Source organism: Cyanistes caeruleus, chromosome 3 (genome assembly GCF_971803275.1).
Source record: "Cyanistes caeruleus chromosome 3, bCyaCae1.hap1.1, whole genome shotgun sequence".
Taxonomy (NCBI): Eukaryota; Metazoa; Chordata; class Aves; order Passeriformes; family Paridae; genus Cyanistes; species Cyanistes caeruleus.
Genome location: NC_141703.1, coordinates 45,816,844 through 45,838,116, shown reverse-complemented (window position 1 = coordinate 45,838,116; position 21,273 = coordinate 45,816,844). Strand labels below are relative to the sequence as shown.

The following is a 21,273-nucleotide window of genomic DNA, read 5'->3' as shown; positions in this document are numbered from 1 at the left end:
ATTCTTGTTATTTTGATTGGTCATGTCTGTACTTCTAATACAGTTTAAAAAGACTGATAATCTTAAACAAATAACAGAAATTTCTGCATGTTATTGGGACAACCATATCTTACCAACACGATCTATAAATTCTTCACCTTCTGATTTCTTCCCCAATACAAAAAAAAGGCATTTGTGAAGTAGTTAAATACTCTGAAGTCCTGCCCAATGCCTAGAAATTTCTGTTCTAAAAATCGTAAAAAAAGATCCCACAAATTTGAACTGCACAAGCACACTGAATAATATTGAGCCACAGAAATTGTCCTGCTTTCCATCTTATTTGTACATGTCTGTGGGAACCTTACAAAATACAGAAGGATCTACCTAGTGGTATCTTTTAACATCTAAGAGTGCACATTTTTGATTACATGTGAATAAAAAAGTAGACAAATTCTCTCTGACTGATGCAAATAGTACAAAAGATTACAGAGTAGGGTATAGAATAAAACAACTGCCATGCACATTCAAACTCCAAATGTAAGAAAAAATAAAGATTTGACTATATCTTGTGCATCATTTTGCAGGAAAGCCTTCAGATGAAGCCTTGTCTTGGAGAATGTTACACAGAAAACAAAAAGAGCAATTTAAAGGTCTTTCATTTAATATCAAACAAATTCCTGCCGTCTTTTGCAACCTAAGAAACCACTGACAAGAATACAATGTGAAAGGGTTTGTCACTTTACTAAAAGCTACTTGTGTTTGGGAAACTTTTGTATTTGTGAGACCTACAAATCATTTCATGGATAATGGAAGGTAGAAATCATTCTGTTGGGAAGGATGAGCATTTTTCAGTCTCTGTCTGCCCTAATTTGCGCTCTAATAGGTTTAAACCACCAGCTTAAAATAGTCTGAAATGTTCATCTTGTGTAGTTCATGGCTTTTTGTACCTGAGTAAAGACTAGTACACAAAGCCCATTCTTCTACATCAGATAACACCTGCCCCCACTCTTGCTAAAAAAAAAAAACAACAAACACAACTAAATAAAAAACCACTAAGAAAAAACCTGTAACTCAAACCAAACAATAAACCCCCTCAAAGATTACATCACTTAGTTTGCAAGCAGATCTGAAACTGTATTTTCAAAGCAACTGCACTGAAGTTCTAAAATAACCTGACACAGCCAATACATTTAGTAAAGCAACATAATAACACATTTCTACGCAGTTCTAACAACATACTTTTTCTCAAAATGACACATATCACCCTGGGTATGAATTTAAAATTTTTTCAGGTTGCTTCTAGAATTCCATTCACTCTTCTGCAATGGCATGCAGGAGGCTACCATGTATACAGGCATAGATTTCTATGGCAACAGTTTAAATTCTAGGCTATTCTTAGTTTAAGTGTTTTCAGAAATAAAAACAAACCACAAACAACCCTTTTTTAACTAACTAAATAATATATCTTTCTTTTCTGACTTTTCTGAAAGAACAGAACTGTCTTTGCTGTGATGATTAAGCAATAAGTAACTTCATGTGATACATACTATGCTTGAAGCTACAAGATTCTTAAGTTAGCAGGGAAAAAATGACCATTTTGACACAGCATGGATATCCTGTAGGCTTACAATGTTAAAAATAATATCATGTCAGTCTTTATCAGAAAATAAAACATTTACTTTTTGGTTATTGTTCTTAATGCAGTAGAACTGAGCATATTTAATATAGTTACACTTCACACCTCTTCAAAACATCTTCAATAACCCCTTTTCTTTCTCTTATGTTTCTTTTTTGTTGAGTGTTTTGTTTGATAAAAATAATGATGGAAGTGCTAAACATGTAAATAAGATAAGCATTGTAATTCAAGGCCTGGAAATCATTGCATCATCTCAGAGAGTTGGGTGATCTATGTGTCTTAAGGGCAAGTGTCTGCAAAGCAGAAGAAAGAATCCTGTGAATGTTAAAATCAGAAAACTCCATTTTGTCCTTTTCCCACAACCTAGAAACAAGGTGATAAATACATGTCTTCAACATTTCAATTGAATTGACATTTCTATTTAGGTATGCCAATGAACTAGCACTTTTAGGAAGCTAAATGAGAAAATTTGCAACTTTATGCTACTTTTCAATGATGACAAATCAAAATTAGATATTTAGCATTATATTCTCTGAAATGCATGCATGTCTGACCTCAGTCAGTGATTTGACACTCTAATTTATTGCATGTTTTATCTTAACTTCTGTTACAGTGCCTCTAACATAATTATTATTCTTTTTAGCATGGGATGTATTCTTAATTTTCTCAGGTACACATTTTTGCCACTACAATATCACAAAGAAGGCAGCTAGACCTAGGTAGTCTTCTACAGGTGCACTAGCTTATACTCAAACAGGTTATTTTGGGCTATTTCTAAGCTAAATTTTATTACCTCCCAAGGACAGAAATACTGTCTCACATGTAAGTGTATTTGTTTTTCGTCTCAAACTCTTCAACAGTGGCTCGCACAACGGCAAAGTAGCGCCCCTACTGCCATCACTGTGTCTTACACAGAGTGTCCTGGCAGGACAACCTGTCTAATGAAGCAGCAAGGTGGAATGAAGAAGGGACCTTGAAATAGGAATGGTTTGTATGATTAAGCAGGCCATGCCATTTTCAGACCTGCACAACCAAACTTCAAGGTATTTTCTAGGAGACTGCAGATTTTTCCGCAGTGATCAAGGATTGTGAAGGAATGATGTATTCCTCGTGTTTAATTCTTGATGAATACCTGGAACCAGGTTTCTGCCTCACTTTCAAGAGCGCACCTATTGCAATGTGTATGTATGTCTGTTTTCCCCTCACAGATCCCAAAGGTGAGCATTTTCTATAAAGCAAACCAAATCAGTATTTGAAGTTTAGCAAGTCCCTTACGGTGTTTTACTCTTTAAAAGGATTCTCTGCCTGGAGAAAGCCAGGAGCAACGTGACTGAAATTCTCCATATCTCCACTGGGACTTGAGCTGTGAGTTACAAGTGATTTGCAGAGACTTTCGCCTTTACAGGTTTCACTGAGTTTAGGGGCACTTTCCCGTACAGGAAGGGGATCAAAGGCGAGCTGCCTGAAGTCCAATTGCAGCACTGCGCCGTGGTTTTTTCAGCTTTTAATATCAAAGGGTGGAAGTACCCAGTGCAGGAACGGGAAAATCTCTGAGCGCTGATTCGTTTTTCCCGGTGGCGGCAGCTGTCGGAGCCCGGCTGCCCGCAGCTGCCCCACCGGGCAAGCTGCTCCCGGGCGCCAATTCTGGCCGCGGAAATTCGGCTCCAGCTTAATGAGACCAAGCTGGGCAGAGGCACTTAAAGCAAATTCCCACTAACATCCTTAATATATCTGCAGTGTGTGCAGCAGAGGCGGTGACAGCAGCGGCAGCAGCATGAGATTCACAGTATTAATAAAGGGATTCACCGCCTCGTTAAAAAAAAAAAAAAAAAAAAAAAAAAAAGAGGAGGAGAGGGGAGGGAGGGAGAGAGGGAGGGAGAGGGGAGGAGGGGAGGAGGCAGGCAGGAAACTTCTGTGTGTTATTTACATTGGGAAAGAGGGGAAGGAAGGGTGTTTGTGCCTCTGCCTGTGAATGAATGAGAAAGAGGAAGGGAAGGAAAGAAAGGGAGGGAGGGAGGGAGTGAAACACACACACAGAGCACTGAAAGGAGGCTCTGTCCCCTAAACCCAAGTAACCCGTTTGCAAGAATTGGATGCTGGAAAAATGGTAAGGACCCGGAGTTGAAAACATTTTCACTTTAATACTGAAAAAATATGCCATTATAAAATCCTCGAATAGAATTAGTAAGTTTCACTTGCTTCCTCAGTTCTGTTTTCCTCAAATTATAGTAAGATTTACAACAGCACAGAATTTTCTACCATTAAACTTAGCAGCCTAAGCGCTAGAGTGACATTAATTGGTCATGCTTAACTGCCTTGGATTTTTTTTTTTTTTGTATGTTTACACTGTTACCATAATAGAAATCAAGGGTACTAATTTTTACATTCAGATGGAAAGGCAATACTGATTATGCATATTGAAAAAGAAGAGAGAGAAAACAAAACCAAAGCCTACCCTCCCCACCTCCCCCAAAAAACGAAACACAACCCATTATCAACAAAGCAAATCTCTCTCAGCAAAGTAATTCCCACCTAGACATAAAAATAAAAATTAAAAAAAAATTCCAATGAGAATATTCATGCAACTATGTCTTAAATAAAATCTTTACATTTTTTTTTTTTCCCACGGTAAAAGTACGATCTCTACTGCCTATTGATCACACACAAAAAAAAAAAAATAAAACTGGCGAAATGGCACTTTTTATTATTATACTGTATTTTGTATATAGAAGGTTTGATACGAAGGGACTTATCAGGTAAGAGGGATGATGGTGTGAACTAGACGCTGCTTCCAGTCGGGGGCTGGAGCGTCCCTGGGGTGCGTTGTATCCATGCGAGCCATGCAGCACTTTTTTTTTTTTTTTTTTTTTTTTTTTTTTTGTCCATTTGTCTGTTTGTTTCAGAGTTGGAGTCATTTATTTACATTACATTCATGCCTTCGTGCAACTTTCCACTCCTGCTTTGCCGTCAGGAGGAGGCCAATACCAGTCCTCTGCCCCCCTCGTTTCCCCGGCCCCTTGGAAAGGGGTCGGTCCACAAGAGAAGAGGGCAAAAAAACCGAATCAAACCCCAACACAATTGAACAGAAGCCCAACAAAACCAGGAGCCGTGTTCCACCCTGCCGGAGCCGAAGGAAGCTGTTCCTCGTCTGTCTGTCGCTGCCCCGGCCGCGCACGGGCAGGGGATGCGCGCTCCGCGCCAGGCTGCGCGGCGCTGCAGGGATGCGCTCCGGCGCCGGGCTCCCCTAGCCGCCCACTGGGCCTCGGCGCTTGCTGGGGGGGTCGTGAGGAAGGGCGTGCGTGTGTCTGTGTGTTTCGCTTCTCACAAAAGGTAGCAGCGGAGGTGCAGAGCTGTCCCCGGCCGGTGCGCGAAGGGCCGGTCCCGGGTGGCGGCCGCCCCCGCCCCGCCCGCCGCCTCAGTCCGACAGGGAGTGGGAGCCGCAGTCGTACACCCTGTGGGCCCCGTCGGCGCTGTAGGGCCCGTTGTGCCAGTAGGACGAGTCGCAGACCGTCTGCAAGGAGTTGATTTCAGATGCAGAGGAGTTGGCGTCCCTCCTCTTGGACCGTTTTCTGTTCCTCAGGATGAAAACCAGCATGCCAACCACTGTGAAGGCAGAGGTCACAAAAACCAGCAGAAGCCCTGGCACTAGCACCGAAATAGAGACCCGGCTGGTCTCCAAGTAGGAGTTGGAGTGAGTACCTGTCTCTGTCAACCCGGTGCTGTTTTTGTTAGTAGAAGTTAATGTGGGTGAGATTTTTAACTGAGGACAAATCACGTCGTTGGAGAGAGACTCGAAATCCTCCTTGAAGAAATCTTCAGGGGACTCACACCTCAGGTCACTCATAATCACCTTGGGGCGCAGCATCTCCGCCCACTGTTTGAAAGGCACGATAGGGCAAGTACAGTCCCATGGGTTGCCGTGCAGATCGATCTGGGTGATGGAGGTGAGCTGGTCCAGCACCCCTGCCACCGGGAGGTACATGAAATAATTGTTGTGTATGCTCAGCTTGGAAAGTGAGACCCCGGCAAACACGTCTACTGGGAGAGACCTCAGCAGGTTGTTGTTGAGGATGAGGACTCTCAGTTTGGGCATCGCATTGAAGGTGCCAGGCATGATCATCTGGATCCCATTAAACTCCACATTCAGATACTCCAGGTTTTGCAGCCCAGCGAATTTCTCCCGGGACAGGGTGTCTAAGTAGTTGCTATCCATGTACAGCCATCGGAGATCAAAGAGGTTCTTGAAGGTGTTGTTCTCCACGGTGGCAATGTTGTTGTTGCCCAGATCGAGTAAATTAAGTTTTCTGTAATCCAGAAAGTGTGATTTCCTGATGGTGTGTATTTTGTTGTCTCTCAGAAACAGCTCCTGCACATTGGATGGCTTGGGCTTCAAATCCACCAAGCTGCTCACATTCCTATCATTGCAATTAACCTTTAAACCTGAGCCAGGGATCTGATCACAGCTGCAGATGTGCGGGCAGGAAAAGGTAGAGGGTAGCTTGTTCTTCGCACTCACTGTCGACACGGCAGCAGTGGGTTTGGTCTTGATTTGCCAGTTGACAGGAATCTTTGTACCTCCGTTTGGAGCAGATCCTGGTGTGGCAGGGTCTTCTTTGCCATGTATTTTAAAGGGGGTTGGAATGGGACCAGGATCGCAGGTTTCTTCTTCGGCAGGGGGAGCAGCTAGGCTGGAATCTACTCTGTTCTTTTTACACAGCTCCTGCTCTGTGGTCTCATTTAAATCTTTGCCCTGCAACCTAGTGGGAGCTTCACAAATCACTCTGCCGATCAAAGCGTTTTTAGGTATGTTTTCCAGCCATTCTTTCAACGACAGCAGATCGCAAGTGCAGTCCCAGGGGTTATCCTCTAGCAGGATTTCAGCAATGCCTGGGATCTGCTCCAGGACCTCCTCATAAGGCAAGGTTTTAAGACGGTTTCCCCGGAGGTCGAGGTGGGTGATCGGCACATACTGAAACACGTTGGGGGGCAAGGTGCTGATGAGATTGTCATTTAAAATCAGCACCTCTAGCTTGTTTAAGTCCCTAAATGCTCCCGGGTCAATATCCCGCAACAGATTAAAATCTGCCTGGAGGTATTCCAGATCGTCCAGCCCCAGGAAAGTCTGCTTCCTGAACGATTTGATCTTGTTGTTGTTTATGTGCAAGCGTTTCACCAGCTGCAGCCCAAGGAAAGCCCCAGGAACAATCTCATGCAAACCGTTGTTTTCCATGTGCAAACTGACCGCATTGTAAAAGTTAGCAAACTCATTAGGGAAAAGTCGAGTCAGGGAATTGCCATGCAGGAATAAATGATAAAATTGGGAAGTTGGGGCGGTGAAATGTTGCAGGCTGGTAAATCCCTTTTTCTCACAGTCTACGTGCAAATCCCCTTCTATCTCGTTGCAGGCACAGATCTTCTCTTTGCAAACGTCCCCTGTAACGTTTCCAGCAGCAAAACAAAGAGACGTCTCCAGCAACAGAATCCAAAGCAGCATTTTTAAACCGAGCAATTCATTCCCGATCTCATCACAAAGTAACAGCAACCATCCTCCTCACACGGAAAGCAATTCCAGTTCATTCAATACATTAAATGTCCGAACCACCAGCAAAGGGGGAAGAAAAAAAAAAAAAAAAAAAAATTGTGTGGGGGGGAGCAGGGAGGGTCGGCGGAGGGGGGGATGCTTTCTTTTCTCCTCTCTCCCCCCCCCACGCACAACTGCAACAGCCCAGATTCCAGTCAGTAATTATATCCACAAACTATCCAGGCACGTACTGCAAGGCAGGCGGAAAAAAAAAAAAAAAAAAAATAAAAAAAGTAGAAGGAAAAAAAAAATCCCCCTCCTCGCTCGCCCTCCCTGACGCCTGCCGGGCAGCTAAGTGGAGGTCTGCCGGCCGGGCTGGCTCACCGGCACGGTGCTGCTGGCCCCCGGCCGCCGCTGCATGTTAGGGAGGCGCGGGCGGGAGCGCGGCGCTGGCCGCGGAGGCTGCGCGCTGCGCGGCTCCGCGCGGACTGACCTTGCCGCGCGGCGGCGGAGCCGCGCTCCTCGCCCGCCGCCCGCCGGGCGCTGTCCAGCGCCGCGGTGCTGAAAGCGCCCGCCCCAGCCTAGGCGCTGCCCGCCGAGCCGCCGGCGCTGCGCCGAGCCTGCCCCCGCTGCTGCGGTGCGCGGCTGCCCATGCCCGCCGGCGGCCGGAGCCTGCCGCGGGGCCGGGGCCGCCCGCCCGCCCGTCCGCCCGCGCCGCGCCTCGCCTCGCCTCGCCCTGCCGGCCGCGCTGCCTCCCCTCCTCGCTCCCTCGCTCGCTCTTCTTTCCTTTTTCTTCCGCTGCTGCCGAGCCGCACGCTCGCACACACTCACATGCACGCAGAGGGAGAGTTGCTAAGAGGCTCTGCTCGTTTCAACCTGGTGCACACTGAAAGATCTGACACCCTCTGCTGAGCTGCAGTGGCAAAAATCCATCTGCTGAGGGAATGCTGGAGAAGAAAAAAAAATCAATCCACGTACAGGGCAAGCGTTAAAAACGCTGGTATTAAAAGCTGTCGATCTATTTAGATGCGTTCTCCTAAATGGATTATTTAATTTATTTCTTTTCTTTTAAAATGGAAAGTTTAGCATTCCCCTCCTCCCGACCGGTCCTACTGCCCCTGTTCACATGCGCTCACACCTGCACACAAGAGGCAGAGGAAGGCTCGTTTGCCTTATTGTATTTCCCAATGACTTGAACAGAATTAGTGTCAGGGTGTCAAGCGAATAGCAATTTGAGGTAATTATTCTGCACGCCATTTTTATCGTTGCTTTAAATGCGTTTCTTCCTCCCCTGCAGTCTAGGGTGTTTTATGCTGGATTTTGTCTCTTGTTGGTGTTCTCTATGCAATGTCGAACCGTGGATTAATGCTCTCTCTATTTTTCATAATTTAGATGATCACAGAGAAGAGGGTAGGTAGGGGGGAGGGGATTGCTGCACTGTTAGCAGTTCACGCTACCTGTTCCCAGGGAGTGTAGTGTCTCCCTTAAGGAGGGCAGGGGAGGGTAGAAACTGACGGTCATTCCTATCCCTGTATAAAAATCTAGATGCGTGTATGTCCACGCACATATATTTCCCTAGGGATGCTCCTTATATACTCTCTGTGGAAATAAAACGCTTGCTTCCCTCGACACCCTCCTTCTCGCCCCTTCCCCCCTCCCCCTTCCCCCCCCTCCCCCCCCTTTGCCCTTTTCCAGCTCCCATCCTTCTGACAAAAGAGATTACACAGCGGAAAAATCGGTGCCTGGCCTTAAAGACAGGAGCCAAGTATACAAAAGTTTCTGCATCATTTGGACGGGTTTCAGATGCCTACGAGCGAAGAACCAGTTGCACCTCTGGTGGTGCAAGTGGAAACCCGCCTTTCCCCTGCCTCACTCTGAGGAGGAGGAGGAGGAGGAGGAGAAGGAGGAGGAGGAAGAAGAGGAGGAGGGGGAGGGGGAGAAGGACGGGAGGAGGAGGCGAGAAGGCTGGAGAGGCAGCCCAGCCTCCTGGTGCCTCCTGCAGCCCGGGGCTGTGCCTCTCGAGTCCGGCGCCGCTGGTGAACTTTGCGGCATACTGGTAGGGGGGGATGTAACCGCGGGAGTGGGCTGGAGGAGGGTTATTTATAGGAAAATCCAGAGAGCCATATGGAGCCTGCACCCCCTGGTCCCGGCGGCATGTTAATTTGGTCAAAGCTTCTCCCTGGCTACCGCTTGCAAATAAATTAGACATCCTGCCGATGATGATCTTATCAAATTAATGTAATTAGACCACAGACATGTTACAACAGTTACCGTGGCCATTTCAAGTCCCCTGGATGAATAATTGGTCTTTTGGTTTTTTCTGGTGGGCAGGGACCAGGGAGGGAGGGGGAAACGGGATAGGAAATGGGACAGGAGTAGGAAACAAAACAGACAGAAATAGAGAAATCCTGACCGTGAAAAAGCTTATCCAATAAATTACAAGTGGGATAGAAGAGATAAAATGCCACTGAGACAGAAAGCACCACAAGAAATGTATCGGTGGTTTCACTAGGAAAAGAAAAAGAGGAAAGGAAACTTGGCGCCACATTGGGGCCCATTAATTCATTTTTCCTGATGGTTTCTTTGACTTTGTCTTTCAGTGATGCCAGGGTGGAAGGGTGGGGGTGCAAAGCTGTCCGGAAACCTTCTATGGATCAAAAATTGCAGCCTCAAAGTGCAAAGGCACCTGGAGGCAAGGAAGCCCTAGGACAATCCGTGGAGTGATGCAGGACAGTCAGAGAAAGGGAAAAGGGTCAGGGTGGGGGTCAAGGACACATTACTAGGTGTCAGCAGCAGTGACAAGATCACTGTGAACAAAGTCTTTGCAGAGGAAAGACTGAAAATCTGGAGCCTGATGAAGACTCCCTGGGATGTGGGGCAGAAGGACTTGTCCTCCTCCTACCTTAGAATAAAGCTTCCAAGCATCTTTACTTTCATGTTATTAAAATTGCTCAGGCACCGTAAAAACAATCAAAATGCAACCAGAGGACCTGAACATTAACAAGATATTAAATAAATAAGTATGAATTGAATAAGCGGAAGGAGACAATGACCTGTTGTCAGAGTGTGAAGGACAGATTGCCTGCTTCTAACCGAGGATCTGCTGGGAGGTGGGAACTGGTGGAAGCCATCTGGGGACCTGGAATTTCAAAGTGGTTAAAATCCAAAAAGTAAAAAATATGCCAGAATAAATAAGAGTGTGCATGGATACCATGTAACTTCCAAAGGAATATTTATCTAAGGAAGCCATTGTGTTTTCAACTGTATGCTTTGGAGATTCATGTCTTATATTTAAAATATACGTATTGAGAGAGCATCTGCTATGCAAAAGTTAACATCTAGGAGACAATTCAGAGAGGAAGGAAAAAAGCACCATCCATTTTAGATTTGATATCTGAAGATTTTTATTCTATGAGTCAAGTTACAAAGAAAGGTCCAGAAGATCAATCTATCATTATTCAGTGACATAATCCTAAATTTCTAGTTTTTTTCATCTTATCGAAATAAGTTTGGAAACATATATCTTAGCATAAAAGGCCTGCCTTTAAGAGTTTTAAGGAAATACTTATTCCTGGGCCAGGTTGATTGGGAGCTGAAATGTTTTACTCTGTTACTTAGAGAGTGTGGCTAAGTGAGAGACCATACAGTGTTGAAGTGCCAATTAACCTGGGTCTTTAAAATTCAATATATACATCCTAGTTTACAATCTATACACAGGTTGTATAAACAGAACTCACATAATCCCCTCTAAATTATCCTAAAGATCAGATAAGGGAAAGAGCATACAAGTATATTGTCCTTGACTGTTATCTTTTGCCTCATGTTTCCATCTGCAAATTCTAGAAACCTAAAACAATGATCTGTCTTCTTATACCTTTCCTCTGGGTGTAAAGTCCATATTTAACCACATACAAGCCAAATGAAGCCATTTTGAACAGAAATGGGTATACTCATAATATGGAAAATTACTTGAAAGAGGAAAAGGTAGTGGGATACTTCTTCGTTTTCCCAATTAGTAATCTCCCATCTCCCTGTTGCTATGGCTATGTAAGTAACATTGGGTAAGGGTATATTTGTGCTACTTTGGAACATGTTAAAAAGCTAGTTACTTCATCTAACACTGTAGAACTTGCAGAGCAGAACTCAGGCCATCTGCAGAGGTTCTAGAGAAGAAAGCAATTATTTTGGTAGATATTCTGATTTCAGTGTTCGTGCTATGAACTGTAAAATTTGCTTCATTATTTCTATGGAGGTATAAAGACATCCTACACTGATGATGTTGTGCATCATGTTGTGTGTGGATACACACACACACATTCTTATATACATATGCATATAAACATCTGCATGTGTGCACCACAAATCATGATAGAACAGCAAATAGAAGAGTTATAGGATCATTATTTAATTTGCAATTATGTTTTGCTCAGGCTTTGACTATGGAATTTCACACAGGCTAGTAGTTAACATAGATGCCTCCATATGTTGCAGCTCCTGCAGAAACTATGCTTCTCAGCGTATACAATGACTTTAAACCAGCTCAGATAAACAAGTTCTAACTAAGGGTAGAAGGGTTTAAGCTAATATCAGGATCTCCTCACAGAATTTTCTATCTCAGTATATTTCACAGCCCAGTCTTCAAACACAGCTACTGGATTTCTATCTAAACTGCAACTAGACTTAACAAGGTTTCCAAAACTAGATAACTTTCTCCTTCATTTTTCATTTCTCTAAGGGTAATGGCATGTGAGCTTGTTCCAACTCTCCCTGTGATATGTTCACCAGACGGAGCTTTGCAAAATGATGCAGTGGCGGATGATGATGATGACTAAAAAAAAAAAAAAAAAGAAAGAAAAGAAAGTTAGAGAAGTGAGTGGTTTGCCTACTTCTATCTAGTGAGTAGGAGACTGGCTCATGATGAGAAAATAAAAAATTCTCTATCTTTTGCAGTGTAAGAGCCAGCCCACATGTTTTTCTTTCTTGGCTCATACCCTCAACCACCGGGCTACCAACCCTCTTGCTGCAGCTGTTCTGCTTTAAAAGAAAAATAATTTTGAGATCCCTTGAACCATAGAAAGGCAGTAAGGAAGCATGAGTTACACCACTTGCCAGGGTGTGCACAGCCCTGGGAGGACTTGCTTGCTTTGTGCTTTTATGTGAGACTGAGCTTGACCCGATAAACTTCACATATCAGATGTTTAGATTATGGAGCTGGTAGCAAAACCCATTGACACTCTTATCCAGTATACATTGTCATCAGACCTTGAGGTAATTTTGCATTGGAAACAGTGGCTGAATAGGTCACAGGGTTAATCTTAAAAGGTTAAAACCTTAGGTGTCAGAAAAGGAAATAGGAGTCATAAAGATGGACAGATTTTGTATCAACCTTGTGTTGCCATAAAATCCATGTAGTCATTTCACTTTGAAATCCTGATGATGCAGAAGAAAGAAGTGTATTTAATGAGTAGGTTAGGCCAAGGTCCTGACCAGAATTTCTTATTTAAACTATATATATTGATCTGAGTTTTTGACCTAGTTTCTACTATGATTGCTTGCATTAAAATCACTAAAGCACCTGAGAAGTTCTTAGGACAGGCCCCACAAGCCCCACAGCTACTGTACTTATTGGTGAGTGTGTCCAGAATAGATGTTTGGTAAAGGAGTCAATTCAGACAAACATTTATGTTTTTCTTTCTTCCTCTGTTTCTTTTATATTTCTTTTCCTTTTTCTCTTTACTTTCCTGCAGCCTATCGTCTTCTGGAGTGGCCTTTTGTTCAAATGTAAGGGTTATTATAGGGTCAGAATGAATCCCCTTCTAACTTAGTAGTGATTTGACCCTGTGTCTTCTCTTGGAAAGAATTTTCTGCCCACTGTGCTGTTGGTTAGAAGGAGAGAGATAGGGAGCTAAGCTGAGTCACCCACCTCCTTTTATTCCTCTCATCTCAAAACTCACTCTCACACATACACACACACAGACTCACACAGTCACTTTAAAACTTTGACACAACAGAAGTGGGTTGTCTGTTTTCAGTGGAGAATTTCAAGTTGAGGAGCCCAGATGGAGAGAGATGGTTTTGCTGCAGCCCTGACCCCAGGACGTGAACTGAGATTTCACTGCAGCATTTCACTTGAAATGTCCTCCCAGCTGCATCTTCCATGCTCTCAGTCCTGACACGAAGGCCTAGTTTCTGCCTTTCCCAGAACAATAAGTGAGATGGTTGGTTGCCTGACTTGGGGACTGGGATTTGGCTTCCTATGTTTGGCATTGCAGCATTCAGCACTGCAGTACTGAAGTACACAGAATTCTTCTTTTTTTTTCTTTGTGATAAAAGACATACATTTAGGCTGGGGAAAAACATTACAATGAAATTAACTGGAGCTGTGAGAAATATTTGTTCTTTTAGTCAGCTATAACAGGAAATGTACTAGTATAACATTGCAGCCTTTAATAAGAAATGATAACATTTGCACCATAGTCTAATCTCAGCAATTTTTTTTCTTGAGATTCCAGCATTATCATTTTAAGTACCTTGTTACAACAATTCTCAACATCCTACAAGACATGATTTCCATGTAGTGTGATCAATACACAATATAGTACTTCACTTTTTCTATATGACCTTCTTTGTGGTTTTGATTGCTTGCTCATTTCATTCTTTCCTTAAGATTGTCCCATGTCTGACACAAGTAAAAGGTTGAAACAGCTGGTTACTTGGCAACATATTCAAGTGACTGAGGTAGTTTAGTAACACTCATTCATACAGTTTAAAGTTAGTTAAAATTTACTTACATCATTTTACAAAAACTCAAGTGATGAGACATGAGACAAAAAAATCTGTCATTTAAATATACACAAAAGGCATTAAAATGTATCTTTCTCAACCAAAAAAAAAATAAAAATATCCTGCTAGAAAAGAACTGTCCAGACTTTCAATCTATTGCTTACACAAGTAATCCCACTGAATAACATCAGCTTGAATAATAGATCTATAACGTGTTTTCAATAATTAATTATTTTTTATCCATTTTCATAGCACAGTCTCAGAGCAACATAAGGATCATATAAATGGAGAAGAGTAGATAAGAGCTCATGCCTCTGCCCTTGCTAACTATAACTTATTTTCATTGTTTAATAATGAAGAGAAAAATGCTTCTCAGAATGTAGAACTGAGGCAAAGAGCTGCCTCCACCAACAGTTTGCTGACATGACTCTGTGCAACTCATTTCTCTTTCCCATGCCTCAGTTTCCTAGTTTGAGGAAATGGAAGGTATTATATAAGTGGTAGCCCAAAGGTGCTTTGAAATCTGTGATGAACAAACACGGTGACTGAAGTAATTATTACCATCGTTACTCAGGGGTACAACTGAAAAAAGTCAAATCTTATGTGAGTAATACCCAGTTCTTTCTCTTCTCGTCAACCCATCTCAGAGGCTTTTACAGGGGAATACAATATAATTTTATTTGCTCAACAGATTGGAAAACAGAAGCACTGACCTTGGGAAGGTCACATGTCAAACCGTTGATAGCACTAGAAATAGACCCAAGTCTCAGAAGGCTCAGCCCTGCCTTCTACCCCAGTATTTCACAGATGCAGAGCTGCTGATTTATAGAAAAAAACTATTCAAAAAACAAAACTAAACTAAACTAAACAAAAGGCTTCCTATAGCCTTCTCCTTCTCTCTCAGACTTGATTTTATGCATCAAAGGTTTCATATGCCAGTCATTTTCTTTCTGGAGGCCTAATGTAGTTATGTGGTGTGACAGTAATACCAAGCCTTGGTTTTCTTATTAGTTCACATCTTAATTCCCTGTAATGCAATTATTTTAACTCAGGAAACAGAATGTTTTCATTCCTCAGACTTTTCCTGACTTAGACTTCAGACTTCAGACTTCAAAAAATAAGGATTTCAGAGCCGAATGCTAGAGCATGTGAAACACAAACTCCCTCTCATCTAAAAAAAACATATTGGAAAAAATTAAAAACACTGTTTAATCATAGAACCACATAGAAGTGGTTTTGTTTTCAGGAAACTTTAATTCCTTTATTCTGCTATAAAACAAAATATAAGTAAAAGCGACTAACCCAGGTAAAGATGCAAATCAGAGTAACACTTTTTAGTGTGGCTCAAAACAGGAACTTGAAATAAACCATTTAGGTTGATTAAAATATGAGTTTTGTTCTGGTGGGAGGGGTCTTATTTGGTTTTTTATCTGCTGTGTTTTGTCTATTCCATCAGAATGGCATATCAGAAAGAAATATTTTTATCTTTCACGGCCTTCCATTATCATATTTTGTTGAAATTATTTTTCCTTTCCTTCAATTAATTTGAATTGGAATTTTCTGATAGAAAGTTTCTGAAAATATTTCTGAAACTATCTATTAAGTCAGCATGCAGTGGTGTCCGCATATTAAAAGGAGAATTGCTGTGCATCAGCAGACTGGAGAAAGACTGAGTAGATTAAACATTATTAACAATAGAATTATACCTACTTCTTATTTATGCAATGCCTAGAAACCATACCCTGGGACCAATCCCACATGGCATTTTAGTTTTAATCAAATAATGTTTTAGAGACATAAGGGAGAAGAAGCTGGTGACGAGATTAATCATTGTACTGCTCGATTTTGCATCACAGCATCCCAAAAGATTTCAAACGTATTACTCTGATGTAAAGCTAGAGTATTGCAGGGGTGTCTCACAGTGTAGTTGTTTGTTTTTTTTCTCCATGAGCAAAGCTGAACTGAGATATATCCTACTGCCTTCACTAACATCCAGGCACTAATTTTAACTTCTTGAGTATTTTTATTTAAACATGATCATTTTTTATAGATTCAGGTCATATTGCAGGCCACAAAAAGTTCTGTCCTTCCTGAGTTGATGAGAGGATAAAATCAGCATTGCTGCTGAGGTGACCAAGGAATGATCCATGTATCTAAAGGAGATGAATATCTACCAAGGCCCAGGATTTAGCCCACAGAAAACCAAAGTCGAGTCATCTATCTTTCTTCCTTTTTTCCATATGTTCATGGTATTTTTATGATCTTCACAACCTTCCCAAAAGAAAGAGTGAATGTCATCCATTTCCAGTACAGATTACCTTATTTCCAGGAGTAAAATTTTTCATTTTGCCAGTCTTGTTTCCTATCTTTTCCATAACTACTGTTCATATTCTTAAGTTTATGCCTTAAACATGAATTTTATTGTACCCTGTTTGCATAGTTACATCACAGAAGTCTCCTTTTATCTCTTGCAGCTACAGATTACACCTAAATGTACAGTTTATGTGCCTGTGCCCAACTGCTCAGTCTTTGTTGCAGGTTATGAAATTACTGACAAAATTAAGTATTTCACAAATAGTTATGCTTATGTTCAGATTCTAGGCAAACAAATACAAAATATGCTCTCTTCAATCTTTTTTAATTTTATGGATATAATAGGTCACTGCTTTGTCAGCAAGACTTTTATTTAAGCAATAAAAATACTCACTCTATAAGTGAGTATCTACATAGATACTTAAAATTCTTAAATTTCTCATAACTTCTGCAGAAGTTACTTTAAAATAGCTTACTTCATGTAAGCGTCATTCTTGCAACATTTCCAGTAAGAACTGGGCCACTGTCTACCAAGTACTCTCTCCTTTGGATGGAAGTTCCTTGCTTTCTCAGATATACAAGGACTTTTCTAGAACGTTCTCTGTTTGTGAGGCTGAGGAAAATCAGGATAATTTACCACATGATTGAAATAATGTTCAATTTTACTCTGTTACCTTCATTCACATGAGTATTTATTTACACCCTGGAGTTTCAGAATTTATAACTGTGAAAAAAAATTCCTAAGCCATAGACTAGGTCCTTATTATATGGTCCTGCAGGATGCATGTGAGCATGCTTGGCTCCCAAACAGAAAACTTGTTTGGTGCACAGGGTACAGTATTTGCACAGCAGAACCACATCAGTGAGGCTTGGACAAATCAGCAGGCATCATAAATCAGCTCTGCTGCACACAAAAGTGGTTCATGCCACCAGACATCTGAGGAACTTTTACAAAGGTACATTAATTCCAAGAGAAATTAAGAGGCCTAGCCCTTCTGTGAAGGCAGCACAGATGTCCCACAGACCAAACATACCCCTCCAGCAACAAAATCATTGCACTTTTTTATTTTTATAGCATCTGGCTGTGAGAAGCATCACTAAAATGTAGTAGTTCTGCCCTTTCTATGGATGTGGAACATCATGCTAAAGCACTCCCTCGTCACAATTAGGAGATACCTTCAGGAGGTCACACAGGGTCGGTGTTGAAAGACCCACTTTTCTTCTCCCTGGCACTCATCTTCATTTTCCTTCCCCGTGACACTCATCATGAAAGTTCAAGTTATTGAGGACTGACTCAATAACTTGTGTACTTTCATTTTTGCCATGGAAGGTCAAGTAAAGGTAAAGCAAAACCAAAGGAAAGTGAAAAAGAAATGAGAATATAAGACTTTTTGTCTGAGGGCTCAGAGTAACAGCTCCTGCTTTTTGTGGGCTTCTGAAAATCCAAAGACCTTAAAGGATAGACATAAATTTCTTTGAATAATTAATTTATTTATTTTAGCTGATTGCCAGGATATGAAAAAAGTTGAAATTTGGATTAAACCTTTTTTTTTCTTAATGGCTGTAGTTTTTACCCCTTTTTTAAAGAAGCAAAATGGGGAGAGATTGCAAAATATTTTTGTAGTAATTGCATATTTAAATAATTTAAATAAAATATTCTGCTGTTTTTAAACTTAGCTTTTAAAAGTCAAACTGAAGTAAATCTAAGACAGAACACTTGAGCAGTCTGGTGATAACTTTAGCTTTTAGCATTCTGTCTGAGGTATCCACCAAGACATCTTTACAGTCAGTGGAGAGAAATTAACCGTTCAGGTTGTACTAAAATATGTTCAGAGCAAGTAGAATAAATTGTGTTGGGAAAGCATTATTTGTGACACTTTATTTCAAAGAACCTTTACTGTTTACATCAATTTACACTAAATCTACCTTCCTTTTAGATGACTATATCTAGATGTGGCAAATGTCATTCAAGAGATTAAGTGACATAAAGAGTATGTTTATAAAAAATAGTATTTTATTGAAAAAAATATAGACACACTTTAATTATTTTTTTGTAAAGTCCACGTACTTCTCAGTCATTTTTGAACAAAAAGAACATTGAAATATTTTCACTCATTACTGCATTTCAAGAAGAGTTGAACAGCAAGTTACCATCTAGGTGTAGTAAGTTATTCAATATTAAAATCGGATTTTTTTTTTTAAGTAGAATAAACAAGTCATTGTTGTATCTTCAAAATTTGCTTTGAAAGGATAAATACACAAAAGGACTGTTACATTGTTATTTCTTACCTTTCAGTATTGCAGAGGGCTGTTCACTTATTTTCTCTTTTACAGCTCTACCAACACATCAGAGAGAAATGAAGGGTGAAACGAAAGAGTGCTATGTTGATGACTGTCATAAAAGTTGGATTTTATTGATTATATTATGTGTATCAGTAGCTTTATTGTTCTTAATCTTGACTCATTAAAATTATGCTTGGAAAGCAATTTTTCTAATTATTACAAAACTCATTGAATTTATGATTTTCTGTGAATATTTAGGAGTATTCTCTTCCATACACTATTTATTACAAACATTTAAAATATTGTCGATTTTATAAGTTAGCATAATCTTGTTGACACCAAAGAAATCAATCTTTTTTAAGATCTCAATCTTGTGGCAAAGTAGGATTTAAATTCAGACACTCTAAAGAGTCAAGGATACTTAAAAGAGTAATGATAAAAAAAAGAAATTACATCTTAATGACATTGCTGTTGCTAGGAGATTCCAGCTACTGCTTAAGAGATGAATGTGTCCTTTTACTTAATTAAAAAATGATTAATAAATAGATAAAACACTAAAATGCCAACCTTTCAGTAAATTTGCATGGAAGCATCCAATGTATAATCTGCTTAAGCAGCAGCAGCAGCAACAAAAAAAAAATCACACAAAGGACAGGGGACAAAAAATAGGCCAATCTTTCAATTGTTCCTTTAGGCTGTCAAGCTACACCTCTCTGCTGCTGCAAAAACCACCTTAATTAATATTGGTCACTGTAAGCAAAAGGATATACAGTTAGATGGACAATTTATAAATTTATACAGTATAGTACAATGTTTATTATGGGCTCTCTGTCCAGTCTGCATGTAATACAAAACTATAATTTAGCTATTACAACCTAGCTCAGTAGATGTAATGGGATTTTGTTATGACTTAGAAGCCCTCAAGGTTTCACAAATAAGCTAAAAGGCAAAGCACCAGCCAGGAAGGCCTCCTGGACAAGTTTCAAATTTTTCTTCAGCAGACTAGAAATTCTTGACTTTTTCTTCATAGTGTATTTTTATTTTCCAAATGTCCAGTCCAAAATATTGATAAAAATAATAGACTAAGAGTTTCAGTTTGATAAAGATGCAAGAAACTTAAAAATTAGTATTTATTGCACAACCATGCAAGATCACAGACTCACAGAAGGGGTTGGGTTGGAAGGGACCTCAAAGATCACCTAGAGCCAACACCCCTGCCACAGAGAGGGACATCTTCTATTAGACTGAGTTGCTCAAGGGTCCTGTCCAACCCGGCTTGAACACTTAGAGACATTCACAGCTTCTCTGGGCAACCTGTTTCAATGCTTTAACACCCTCCTGGTAGAGAACTTCTTGCTAAAATCCAATCTGAATCTGCACTCTTTCATCTGAAAGTCATTACCTCTTGTAATATCACTACATGTCCTTGTAAAAAGTGCCTCTCCAGCTTTCTTGTCAGCCTTCTCTATGCACTGAAAGGCCACAATAAGGTCACCCCAGAGCCTTCTGTTCTCCAGACTGAACAGCTTCAACTTATTCAACATTTTCTCATAAGAGAGGTGATTTTTATTCTGTTGGGGAACCTAGAGCTGGTGCAGCACTGTAGGTGGGGTCTCAGCAGAGCAGAGCAGAGCAGAGCAGAGCAGAGGGGCAGAATCCCCTCTCTGGCCCTGCTTCCCACGCTACTCTGGATGCCCCAGGACACGTTTGGCTCTCTGGGCTGGGAGTGCCCATGGCTGGGTCATGTCCAGCTTCTCACAGCACCCCCAAGCCTTTCTCAGCAGGGCTGCTCTGCACTTGTTCATCCCCAACCTAGGCTGACACCAAGGGTTGCGCTAACCCAGGTGCAGCATGTTGCACATTGCCCCGTGAGATTCCCAGGGACCCACTACTCATGCATGTCCACATCATCATAGGTATAGTTAGTTCCAGCACTGATGTGAATTTTCTAGAAAATAAACCATTAAAATGAAATTTTTTTTTACTGTCATGTGCCCTTAGTCCAAGATTTGACATTTGCGTGTTAGAATGAAACCAAAGAACAAACGTACAAGTTTACCTGGAAATCAGAGACAACTTTAAAAAGATCTAGAATTTATATAATTTACTCATACATGCTGAAAGATCTAGTCATTAAATCAGTAGAAGGTATGTGATGTTTATTTCACTGACATTTAAAAAGTGATTTTGATCTTTGCGTGTAGTTCAAGGCAATAATATTTATTTGCAAAGCACTTAGGCAGCCTTAGGAAATCTCTGAACAAGCTCTCTTGATAAAAAAAAAAACAAAACCAAAACAAACAGTAGATGTGCTACAGATAAAAGTTTAAACCTGGCAATTTTATCTATCTATTGTGTACCTATAAATATACACAACCACAGGTTTTATATTCCAAATGTCCTCTTACAAGTGCAGGTTCTGTAAGTGGTAAAAACAACCCCCAAACAACATTGTAGTTTCTTGCAACTGTTCCCAAGGTTTTAAATGTCCTTGTTTGGATTTTTGGTGTTTACTTCTGGGTTTGGTCTGAGGCTTTCTTTTGCATCTGGTAAGGCTGGTTTTGTAGCCTAGTTAATACGAAAGCTGATCTCAAAAGACATAAAGTATTCACGATTCCCAGAGAATTCTTGGGAAAACAGAGATGTTCAGTGCTTTGGAGAGTTAAACTAATACAGAGCTATATGAAGTCTTGGGGGTATTGGATTTTTTTTTTTTTTTTTTTTTTTTTTTTTTTTTTTTTTTTTTGGTTTCTGAACA

At 41.0% G+C, this 21,273-nt stretch overlaps 1 protein-coding gene across 1 annotated transcript; it reads right to left on the bottom strand.

The window, feature by feature from the left end:
* Positions 1–3,736: 3,736 nt before the first annotated feature.
* Positions 3,737–7,655, bottom strand: SLITRK1 (SLIT and NTRK like family member 1). The gene has a single exon (XM_023921930.2). The coding sequence runs from the start codon at positions 7,107–7,109 to the stop codon at positions 5,031–5,033; it is 2,079 nt and encodes a 692-aa protein (XP_023777698.1). The 5' UTR covers positions 7,110–7,655; the 3' UTR covers positions 3,737–5,030.
* Positions 7,656–21,273: the final 13,618 nt, after the last annotated feature.